Raw genomic sequence first — 12224 nt, 5'->3', positions numbered from 1 at the left:
CCTGCAATGCCAATATGTAGTAAATAACCAATATGTTAAAGCAGCAGTAATTTAATTAGCATTCCCCACCTTTAATGTACAGTCTACTTAAAATTAAGCTCAATTTTACACTAAGCCCTGTCTATTGATCAGCCAAAAGAAAATAAATACAGCCTTGAATGACAAATGATTGAGGACCAGTGTAAACAAGAAGTGGATACACTTAGATCCATCCATTGTCAACTGCTTATCCTGTGTACAGGGTCGCAGGGGGAGCCAATCCCAGCTGACATCAGGTGAAAGGCGGGGTACATCGCAGGGCCACACATAGACAAACAACCACACACATTCACACCTAAGGACAATTTTTAGAGACACCAATTAACCTAGCCTGCATGTCTTTGGATGGTGGGAGGAAGCCGGAGTACCCGGAGAGAACCCAAGCGGACAACATGCAAACTCCACACAGAAAGGCTGGGGCTACCAGGGTTGGAACCCACCACCTTCTTGCTGTGAGGCGACAGTTCAAACCACTGCACCACCGCATACACTTAGAATTGACACTAATTAAACATGGTGGCTATATAAATTATTGTACATTTGACTCCCTGTATGTTGTGTGGGTTATTGATGAAGTCCAGATGTCTTCCTGAGAATAGATGAGTGAGTTTTATAGTCATAAATTGGCCCATTGTCACTTCACTTTTTGTGATCCTCTCAGAGTTATCAGACTTGTTTAGGTCATCGTAAAATGGGACAATGGTCACTTAACTTCCCTTAATGTCATCCTTTGAGTCCTGGTATGGTTTATTTTTGCTCAGAAGAAAGTAGAGACAGGATGTTTGGGGAAAGAGGCCTCCCAGAGCTTGTTTAGGAGTCAGAGGCCATTTGCAGGTTGTGTAGCAGAGGGCATCAGTTCTGTGTTGAATACATCAATTGTCCACCATCATCGCATTTTCTAAATAAAGGATCTGAGTACTTCTTCTACCACTGGGGTTCAGCTATTAAAACATCTGTCTGATGGCATGATGTGTGAATGTGTTTGTTTCCAACAAAGAGAATAAGGTGGTTTTTGTTAGTGTGGTGACAGCTGAGAAACTGCTGAGAGACTGTCATTCCAACATTTCACCACAAGATGGAAACAAAAGATCAGAGAAAAATGCTACACATGTTGAACTATAGAACTGTACATTATCATTATTAGAAGTAGAAATATTAGCAGTATCAGTAGTAGTAGTATAATTTCATAGTTATAATGAGCGTCTTGGTAGGATTAGATGGATTGGATGTGTGTATTTTCAGATACATTTCAATGCTTGCTGTTTTGCTATTTCTTAACAAATTGCATTAATTTGAAATGAAAGCTAAGTACTTGATGTTTCTTATTATTCCACTGTAATCCACTGTTTTTCATTTTTGTTTAACTTCATTTGGCAATGTGTGGTCACTAACATAACACTGTATGCTGTACACATTACCTGCAAGCACTTTTTAATAATAGGTAAATCATAGCTTTGTCATTAAATCACTGACCTTCTGAGGAGTTTGCAGGGTTACCTTTTGAATATGTACCTGTGTGTGAGTGGGTATTACTACCCTATGTTGTGGGGTCAGTTTACACAGTCACATTTTGGGGACTCACCTACTTTATAGGGACAAAATGCAGGTCCCTATAATGTAAATCATCACATTTTAGGGTGAAAACTGGGTGTAAGGCTAGGGGTAGGTTTAGGTTTAAACAAATAGTGGTTATGGTTAGGATAATTCTTCAGGGAATTAATGTAATGTCCTCTAAAGTGTTGGAAACACAACTGTGTGTGTGTGTGTGTGTGTGTGTGTGTGTGTGTGTGTGCGTGTTAGTAGGTCTGCCGGTAGAATCTGGCTTAGTAAACATTTGGCCAGTGCCTTGTGTACCATGTTCTAATTGAAGTGGACTACTTCTTGCCAATTAGTGAAACACTCCTTTAGCTCAAAAACCCAAAGGGTACAGTGTCTAGAGGCCTCTTTGAAATATGCACTGGAAAAAATTAATAACTTGGCTATCCAACATCAAGCAAGGAAATAATTAGTTTATTTTTTTTTTTCTTTTTTGTCCTGGTTTTGAACTCACACTTCATATAGTTTTATCAGGTCAAGGTAAAGGGATTTTGATGAGCAGTTGGAGGAAACCCTTTAACTGTTAAACAGCAGAGGGCAGCATGGTGGTAAGGTAAGACATCTCTTTCAATTAATGTAATGGCATTTACAACCTCTGGTAAAAACACATTTTAAATATCTTATGACAGCAGGTTTAGTCAGGCTTTTGTGATGTGCAAACTTTCTTTCTGTAAAAAGTGACAGATGCACTGAATCAAAAATGTAGTAGTAGATTTATGCATTTCAAGGTGTTTCCTGATATCAAAATATACATTAATTTACTTTTTGAATAAATCTGAATTTATCTGGACTGATGACCGATGTCCTTACTTTCCCTAATTTGTATCCTTGCTGTGGCAATAATTTCCTTTGTCTTTGTTGTCATTTGAATCATGTATTTTTTTTACTTTTTTTAATCATCTCAGTGCAGACACATAGGCCTACTGTACCTCACCAAATACAAAGACCGCTCTTCTTCTGTTTTCAAAATCTGACAAAGTGGCGTGCTTCACATTCCACACTGTGTTTCCCCCTAAAATGTATTCATACTTAATAACCACAGTAACCCAAGTATTGATGTAGATACCTATGACACAATTGTCACTGACATTTATTAAATTTATGTATGATTCACTAAGAAGTTCTGTTTTTGGAGACATATTTATTGTCAAAACAGCCACAGGATGGCACAGTTGCTGACAAATACAAAGTCATTCATAAAATATTTTGTGCAGTCTTTCTGGAGATAAAAGAAAGTATGGGATGGCATTACTGTACATATCTGCATATTCAAGCACATATTTCAAAATATATATATACAAAGTATGTTGACAAACTATTCAGTGCACTTTATATGTATCTGTATTGCAACAGAAACTAAATAAATATTACTATGCTAATATTCCAGCATATCTGGCAATAAAGAACAGAACAACTGTAAAACAAAATAATTCATATCTGTCACAGTTTTATATTCACATAACATAACATATTTGTTTTTCTCATTTGTTTACACAGAATATTTGATGAGATTGTCTGATGTGGAGTGATTCTATCTGCTGGATTTAAACCCCTCTGAATTTGTGACTATTTAATATTATCAGATTAAAGAGTGTCCAATATCTGTGGGAAAACTGGTAACACTGTAATTTAATAATAACTATAATATATGACATAGTGCTACAACAGGCTACAGTTTATTTGAAACAATGGTATACAGTACAGTCTGGACCAAATGCTGGAGTGCTACAATATAGCTGAGAGACATTGTCTCTACTTATAAAACAGTAATGCCCTCTGCCATTTAGTCCCATTTTAGATGGCATCACTCATTACTGCCTTCCTGTCTCATACCCAAACAGTTGTGGTGTGCTCTGGAGGTTTTTCCTACGGAAGGCAACAGCAGTATCATCATTTGTTTACGACAGTCAATTAGGAATCCAAGACATTTCCATATCTGTGAAAATTTCTGCTTTCCAGCTTACCTTCTGCTGTTGAATATACATCACGGCATCATGAACAGTGACAAAAATATGTTGAGGCTTCATGTAGTTCATTAGACCACTTGATGTGAGGATCTTTAAGACACTCTCTAAGGGGATAAAAGTCATTGATTAATATTCACAAGGGAATTTTAACAAATGTAATAAGTATGTATCATCCTACTTTATGAAAATTGAACAAACCTCTCTATGTAGTATAAACAGAGAATATAACAGAACAAGCCATCAGGAAATAAGTCATTCGGATACATAGGCCTTACCATTGCAGTTTGCCAAATATACATGAACTCCAACTTTCTGGCATTCAGTACACATCTGCAAAAAAAACAAAAGCAATCATTTCCATTGACACAATGCACAAAAAATATAGATAGCTCTATATTGAGAAGTATAAAGCATTATGTCTTGCTTTAGCAGACTAACCTGTGTGAAGAGTCTTGCTCCAGCAACATCAACAAATATCACACTGCTGCAATCGATTAGCACTGCCTGAACATCACTCTCAGATGTTTCTACAGAAAAGAAAAAAAGAAATGACAGGAAAGCCTTCCTTGAAATTATCTGCGGCACATGTCTAGAAATAAAATGTAAATAGAGCAATCTAGAAAAATGTCATTTGTAATGGCCAAATTACTGTTGTCTCCTGATTTAAAATGAGAATATCTATAGGTTTTGTTTAGGAAACTATATGCATATTTAGTATTGTCCACACAGAGCCACCAAAAAGTTTTCATTACTTACCTGATTTAAAGAACTCATTTTCTGAAGAAAATGACGTGTTTGCAATGACTCTTTCCTAAAGAACAATGGAGGGAGGAAAAACAATAAGATGCTAAAATTACACAGTGTGAACTGTATATTCTAACTCAATGATTGCAGCAGCCATACCACGGTGTTGACGGTGGCCTCTCTCTCGCGTTTCTCCAGGGTTTTCCTGTCCTTCTCCCGGCTGCGGATCTTCTCTGGCGTCAGGCCCAACAGCCTGCTCATCTCCTCCCTGAAGAAGCTACGGTTGCCATAGTAAATAGGCCCGTTGTAAGTCAGGATCTTCACTCCAGGCACCTCATAGCACTGAAAGGAAAACAGGATTGTCTCAGCTTCATTCTAAGATAGGCTGCATCATCTCTGAGATTATGATTATCACTTGTTGTTGGAGAAAATTATATCCCTGAAGTTTAAGATAAAAGACAATGTTTATTTGCACATTTTTTCATCCATTTTTTTAAAATCCAAAAGCATCATCTCACCTTGCTGTGGTTCTCCATAGGTCTGTAAATTTCTGTGTTGCTGGCCCGACCAAGCACTGAACAACCAGCCCTGTTGAACCATAGGTCATACATTTGAATTGAACACATAACATGTTGTTTCTCTGTGAATCATTTTAATTCACAGCTGCAATACATATATAAAACTCTCAATGTTTTTACTGTAGATATGATCTTCTCAGTTCATACTTAAACTCTCAGATGTGCATGGTGTTTCCTACAATAGTGCATTTGGCAAGAGCAATAGCTGGATTGCACTGTAGTATTCGTGCAGAGAGAATGGAAAATGTACCTTTGTGTGCGGCAGATGACGGTCATCATAGAGAAAACCACCCCAATGGCTAGGCCAAGGTCCACGTTAAGTACCACTACAGACAGCCAGGTTACCACCCAAACCATCTACACAAAGACATGGCCACAATAACGTATTGCCATGTCAGGATATAACAATTAACAATGCAAGCATGTCAGTGAATATTATGGTTAATTCCAGCCAAGCAAATCAGTGTGACAGGGGAAGGTAGAAGTTGGTTTATCTCATGTGCTACCTTTGCTCCAATGTGTTATATTGCTATACCAATCAATGCCCTTACAAAGTCAATCTTGCTGATTCTCCACAGCTCAGGTAAGTCCTGGAACTGCAAGAACATCTGCCTAAGGCTGGTAACATTGATGCACGCCAGTACAGCCTGGGGAGAGAGAAAAAGGATGAGATGTGTGCACTTTCTTTCTTTCTTCTTCTCTGGTATGCTTGTAGTGACACACTTATATAAACACACCTTGGGTAGGAAATAGAACAGTGGTCCAATCAGCAGCAGGACAATCAGAACGACAAGGCTAGTAAACAAACCGGAGAGCTGCAGGAACACATACGAGACACACATTCCTTACAGGGAATCCCAATGTATTTCATAAACTTTGCTCCTTATTTGGAGCATTTTATGCACTGACAATATGGAAGTTCAATATGCAAGCAAGTCAGTTGGATATAAATGCATTCTTATCTGCATTCACACTGATTATAGTTTATAAACCCACAATCTGTACTTTTTTGGCTAAACACATTTAAGGTACATTCACATACAAAACTGAACAATGTCTTTTACATGGAAATGGATCATGCTAAGTAGTTACTATGTAATCCCTTATGACTTCATGATTACAAGAGATTTTATATTCACCAGAAAAAAATATCGTTCCTCACTCGTTTCTTAGTAAATACTCACAATTTTGTGTACTGTATTTTTAAGTGATACCCATATTTCTCTGTTGTTAATAATTTTACATATAGGACTGTTTTGCTGTAAACACAATAACTTAATTTTTTTTTGTTAGTGTTATAACAGGTTCCAGTTTTCAATAGAGCAAGAAGATGTACAGAAGATGTATTGCATAGCATGTCCACTACTACCTGGGTGTATCCTCCAGCACTCTCGAGTATATTAGTGGTGGCTAGAGTGGCTGAGCTGGGGAAGCAGGTGAAAAAAGAGGACACCGTGTTGGAGACACCATGAGCCAGCAGCTCCTGAAATCAAACACAGGTTCAATATAAAAAGTTAACAGATTGGCAAGAACATTTCAACAAGCAGCTGTGACATTCTCACACTTTACCTGGTTGGGATGTATGGAATATCCATGTTTATCAGCATAGATCATTGCCAGTGAGACAGACACAGCATAACCAACAAATGTTATGGCTACTGTATCTCCAGCAATGTCAGGGAAAGTGTGCAAGGAAGGCATCCGTGGCCTCGGGAATCTGGGGATAGGAGTATTAAAAGTCAAATTACTAGGACCTACTACTAGGATTTTGAGGGTCTTTTTTAATTTCAAATCTAAAAGATTACCCAGCTGGGATGTGGCCAACTATCTCAATGTTGTAAGTAGAGTCCAGCGAGGAGGCATAGGCCACACCTGTAGCAATAATCACCTGAAGAAAAAAGTATAAAACCTCAGCTTATTACCTGTTAATTATGTTGTAAATAGTAAATGCACTCCCAACATTCATAAATCCAGTTGACTAACTGTGAGGATCTCCACAGGGATAGGTGTACGCAGGCGGTGCCGGTAACGCATGTTGATTTCTTTGACTGGCACCAGGAGAGCCAAACACACCAAGGAGATCAGCAGCTCAGCCATGTTGGTGTGAGGCAGGTTCTCCATCACTGACGCCAAAGTCTGAACACACACGTTACTCAGCTGTGAGCAAACAGCAGCAAAATCCCAAATAACATCATGTTGGATTAGACCATCAAGACGTCCCTTACTTTGAAGAGGGAGAACGTCCCAGTGTGGCGAGGGAGCCGCAGCCCCAGCATGCTTTGCAGCTGGGAGATGGTAACATGGAAGGCAGCAGCACTGGTGAATGCCTTGACAATTGGCTCAGACAGATAGGTGGAGAGGAAGCCCAGCTGAAGACCAAACATACACAGCTGGGGCACAAGAGATTCAAATTACAAGCTATGTCGGTAATACATTCTGCTAGTCTTAACAAAAAGAAAGATCTCAGTTGCATTATTATTTTATTTTATGATTTTGTGTTTAATACATAGGCTTTCTGTCTTACCATAATAATTCCTGAGAGGAGTGCTACGGCTGAGGCCACTCCAATCCTTTGGGCCTCAAACTCAGCCGCTTCAGATGAACTTGAGTTCATGTCAAGAGGAGTGGGAACCAGCTGCTCCACCACAGAGCCAGTCATCAGACTCACCACAGCAAAGGTACCTGAGAAAAGACCTATAACCTCAGTGCCAGTAGAAAAGAACTGACACTTGACATTGAGGTGCATTCATGAAATAATGTAACAGTAAATAGTATTGAGCATATGGCAAAGACAACTCCCCCTGTTGATTAAAACGATGTTCGCCATGCTCCTCTAGAATATACACTAGATGTTGTGTGCACACAAGTCTTACCTGTGGAAACATGGCGACCTGTGCCAAAAACCATATAGAGGACCACCGGGAAGAAGGACGTGTAAAGGCCAAATATTGGTGCCACAGATGTGAGTAAAGCAAAGGCCATGCCTGTTTAGAGAACAACATTCAAAAAGACAGTTCATCAATAAGCAGAAGGTTCAGAATGTAAAATGTGTCCATATGTAAGCTTATAATGCTGAAGCATGCAAGTTAACTGAGGACAAAGAAGCACTAATAGAAGTGACTCACTCACACTCCACACTACATGCTGTATTTATCCCCACTGTGACAATGGACATTACCATGGTTTAGCCATATAGTTGTAGACCCCAAATCGTTCCTTTTTATTATATTTTAACACTTATCCTTATCTTGCAATACTTGCTCAAATTATTTGTATTATTATCCATATTAATTATTATAATCATATCGATAATAATGTGATCTTGTTATAAATGCATTTTATTATTATTATTATTATTATTTATTATTATTATTATGAAATACTGGCACAGTTGATTCTAAAATGCAATAAATATAATTACCGTAATCAAATAATGTAAGCAACTATTGTAAACAATTTTGCTTTCTTTTCTTTTTTTCTTTTGTGATTGACACAGAATAACAGACTTTGCTTTTGATGTTTACTCACCTTGCGGAATGTGAAGAATACCAACTGTCAGTCCTGCTATAGTGTCTCCTAAAATCCATTTCTTTAGTCTGTATCTTGGCAGCCAGTTAAATATCGGCACTCTCTCCCTCAACAGATGAAGGCAGGCTCCCCTCGAACACCTGCACCTCTCTGCGAGCTTTTCCCGGAGCCGCAAACTTCCACTCGTGTCATCATCGGAGCCGTAGGCCTGTTTGAAGCGGTCCTCCGTGTAAATATTCCTGTACACGGCCACAGAAGCGCTCATATTGTCCATGTAGAGATGAGTGATGACTGCTCACCATGCAAGAGCAGTTGTAGAGTCAGTAAAGGTGTTGTCTGTTGCAATACATATATAGCAGACTCTGCCCTGACCTCAAGAGCCATTGCATTTTTTTTCCTGATGCATTGTCAGAATCTTCTTAGCCAATGACATGGCTCAAAGCTCAACCTTTTTTGTTACAGTGTTATACAACTTTTTTTTCCACATCTTTGTCCTGCTTCAGACAACATAGGTGTACTGTGTGTTGTACTGTGTGTTGTAGTGTTTCCCCCCCTACAACAATCCTCTGGGTCCTACTGCTAAAAGGATTTTTTTTTAAACAGAAAGTAGAAAGTGAAGCACACAATCTGCCTGCACAACCCCTTCTTCCAAAAACACACACAGACACACACACACACAGTCCTATCCTCCCTTATGTCCTGCCTCCAGAGAGCCATGCGGGAGGTACAAGCTCAGAGGAGGCACAATTAAGTCATACAATGTATACCACTGTGAAACGCCTAAAGAGATCAAAGTTGTATTGTTGGCGGAGCTGAGGTGTAACCTCAAACCATGTCTGTTAGCGAGGAGTTCATTTCCGAAGGAGGGATGGATGTCTGTAATGGGTGGGTGTTTAAATTGTGTAGCCATAAGGAAAAGAGTCTGAAACCCCTGTGAAACTCAATCAGACATGGCAGCCTGGGTCATGGATCAAACCACACCTTGACGCTGATCAGAGATTGTGTGTGATGAGTGAGATGTTGTTCTTTGTCAGACAGGAGTGAATACAAGGGAGCTTTGGATAGATACAAGATAAAATGTGACATGTGTGTCTACTGGCTGTAACATATTGTTTGCAAAATGCAGCTTGGAAACTTGACAGAAACATGTAATCAAAATAGAAATTATATTTGAGTTTGAGTGATTATGGGATAGATGGGAGTGACAATCTCAAGAGAGGTTCAGTCTGACTCTGGTGAATAAAAAACATAGGAAATTGATCTAAGTCTTGTATTGGGTGCTGCGGATGAACGTCTCCTATCTCATAAATGACGTCTCCCATCCCTCGAGAATACGTGAGGAAGTGCAGGCAATGCCACAGCTTTCTATTGTTGCGCAGGACAACACCCAAGGCTTTTGGCTTGAATGGGCCTGGACCTTGGCTAGGAGGGCAGAAAGTTAAAACTGTTCAAAATGTAACGTACTGCACGTTCACATCAAACAGCAAAAAATGAAAAGCATCTAGCATTGCATTTGTGAAGTTCTTTTACCCTATTGTTATATGAATATAAATATGTTTCTGTATAAAATGTTATCACCCATTCAGATATGTAACATGAAGTCATACAGTTTGTTTTACTGGCATGTTGACTTGACAGGTGCAGGCTGCTCTGAAACGTTCACATGGCTTTTATACTTGTATGTAGCATGTTTACGTTTGTTTTGTCTCTGTTTCGATCCATCAGGAGCTGAATCAGCCAATCAACTTGTTCAGCGCTCTGGTTGAGATTTTGGAGATATGCCCTTCTGCAATCTATGGTTACCCATAACAGCCTTCTGTACACACAGATGTACATTATTATTATGATTACATAGCATGTTAAGACTACAGTAAACTGTAGAGCTGCAGAGTTGGATGATAAGTGTGAGTTTATCACTGCAAGAGACCTCTGACGCTTTACATGTAGTTATTTGATTCATTGTTGATGTAAAAACCTTCATTAGTGCAGCTTTAATGTTATGGATATGAAATCATCTTTTTATATTTTTATACAACGTGTCACCTCATCAGCCCAGAGGAAGCCATAATTAGCAGGGGGTGTTTGGTAATCCCACATACGCGACAATGCTGGAGTCAGGTCAAATGATTTAACCCTGATAAATGTCTCCATTTCTCTCTAATGACTATTATTGATTCTAAATTTAAAAAGGAAAACAATGGCTAATGTTGAATGAAGTTCTGCCCCTGCTGTTGTTATTCCATGAAAGAGAAAACATTGCTAAAGATGTAACTAGGGTCAAACAGGGTGTAGGTGAGAGGTCCAGTGATGCGTTACAAAGGTAAAGCACTGGCCGGACACCCCCCAAAGTGTCATGTGTCCTGTTTCGCTAATGTTTTAAACTAAATGATATAAACAGACATCCATGTAGAAAGTTGTTTTTGTTCCAGTGTCATATTCCTGTGTCTCTGTTGGAGTGGAGATGCAGTGATATAAAGGAATTTAAATGCCAGGAATGTGGGCCATTGTGTTGATCAACTCCAGAGGATTTACAGTAAGAACATACCGATGGCTTGGTGTGTCTGCAGGCTGTTTAAACAAGATATTAATCAGTGGTAAAAGGAACAATGCGTTGAATGGAAAAGGATATGGAGTGTTAACTCCAAACTAGACGAAACCCTTCTGCTCCATCATAACACAGACAGCTCTTTATAAAGTTAAACAACAAAACGTGCATACCTGAGTGGCACACCAAGCCACAAAGTATATGTCATAATCCAGTGTGCATTCATTTATCTTAAAAACAACAACAATCAGGGAATCAACAATCTTTTGCGGACACGAAATGTGTCAAGTGATGTGACAATTTTGTGACAGACATGCATATTTCAAACGTGAAGTCACATTGTATTAAGATCCCTTCAAGTTGTTGAGTGTGTGAAATAAGATCAATATCAATCATTTTCTATTACTCTGTAGTAGTATGTCGTCTTGTTTCATTTTCAGTGTTTTGCGCAGCGTTTTCCTGTGAGACAAGCATTCATCTTGAAAAAATAAAAAGTACGTATGGAGTGCTGTGTGAATTGTACAAACACACACTTCGATGGCAACTGAAGTTATGTCTGGCAGCATAACTCATGATCCCACTTTCCTTGTTGCATTAGCATTAATCAAATTATAAAAATATCTCATCCACCCTGTCTCCTTCATGCTGAGTGTGTGTCCTGATCTGACAGGTCTTTCTATTATTTTCGTCCAGGGAGAGGCTCCAGTCATTTTGTGGCCTATAGTTCCTGCTATTGTTCTTTATCTGCTTTATGGGATGCTTGTCCCGACCCCCCATGGCATGTTACTTTAGAAATGACCTTGTCAATGCGGCTGACTGCTGGCAGGCAAACATCTCCTTGTGTCCCTGTCTCCTTACCTCTCCCATCCCTTTCCGTTCACTGCTCCTCTCCATCCATTAGTGCCTCTCCTCATGCTGTCCAGGTATTTACATTGTCTGATTCTTGAATCATGTGTCTCTGAAGAATTCTTCCTGTCAGTTCATGGATTTCTTGTAATTTGTCACTCATGCCAGACAAAGTTCCTGCAGGGGTTAAGAGCCGAGCATAACCCAGGAATCTGTCTAACAGCCCTTTGATGTGCCTTGAAATGTGTATATTTTATGGTAGCGTGTCGACTCTATTATTTAGGCAATACAATAATCAAACAAATGTTGCATTCTTTAGCCAATGTCAAACACTTTCTATCAATGTTCTTCTGTTCTTGTACCTGTAATTAGCCATGTCAT

At 39.1% G+C, this 12224-nt stretch overlaps 1 protein-coding gene across 1 annotated transcript; it reads right to left on the bottom strand.

Annotated features, from left to right (window-relative positions):
• Nucleotides 1–2756: 2756 nt before the first annotated feature.
• slc26a10 (solute carrier family 26 member 10) lies at nucleotides 2757–8950 on the bottom strand. Its single transcript, XM_038722568.1, has 18 exons — nucleotides 8453–8950; nucleotides 7798–7908; nucleotides 7449–7606; nucleotides 7150–7314; nucleotides 6908–7060; nucleotides 6730–6812; nucleotides 6494–6641; nucleotides 6294–6407; nucleotides 5662–5739; nucleotides 5476–5571; nucleotides 5175–5281; nucleotides 4865–4934; nucleotides 4506–4688; nucleotides 4359–4413; nucleotides 4041–4129; nucleotides 3878–3932; nucleotides 3600–3706; nucleotides 2757–3501 (listed from the first exon to the last, which is right to left on the bottom strand). The coding sequence occupies exons 1-18, from the start codon at nucleotides 8724–8726 to the stop codon at nucleotides 3463–3465; spliced, it is 2085 nt and encodes a 694-aa protein (XP_038578496.1). The 5' UTR covers nucleotides 8727–8950; the 3' UTR covers nucleotides 2757–3462.
• Between the last annotated feature and the right edge of the window lie 3274 nt (nucleotides 8951–12224).

Source organism: Micropterus salmoides, unplaced genomic scaffold, assembly GCF_014851395.1.
Source record: "Micropterus salmoides isolate LMB-PRFRI ecotype aquatic unplaced genomic scaffold, ASM1485139v1 Ms_hic_scaffold_16, whole genome shotgun sequence".
Lineage (NCBI taxonomy): Eukaryota > Metazoa > Chordata > Actinopteri > Centrarchiformes > Centrarchidae > Micropterus > Micropterus salmoides.
Note: the sequence above shows the minus strand (reverse complement) of the source record. Positions and strands in the feature narration are given on the sequence as shown.

Coding starts and splice junctions, on each gene's coding strand:
- slc26a10 (XM_038722568.1), bottom strand. CDS start 8,726: ATGGACAATATGAGCGCTTCTGTGGCCGTGTACAGGAATATTTACACG. Junction 7,607..7,797: donor AGGTCGCCATGTTTCCACAG/GTAAGACTTGTG, acceptor GTCTTTTCTCAG/GTACCTTTGCTGTGGTGAGT. Junction 3,707..3,877: donor ATATTTGGCAAACTGCAATG/GTAAGGCCTATG, acceptor TTATCCCCTTAG/AGAGTGTCTTAAAGATCCTC.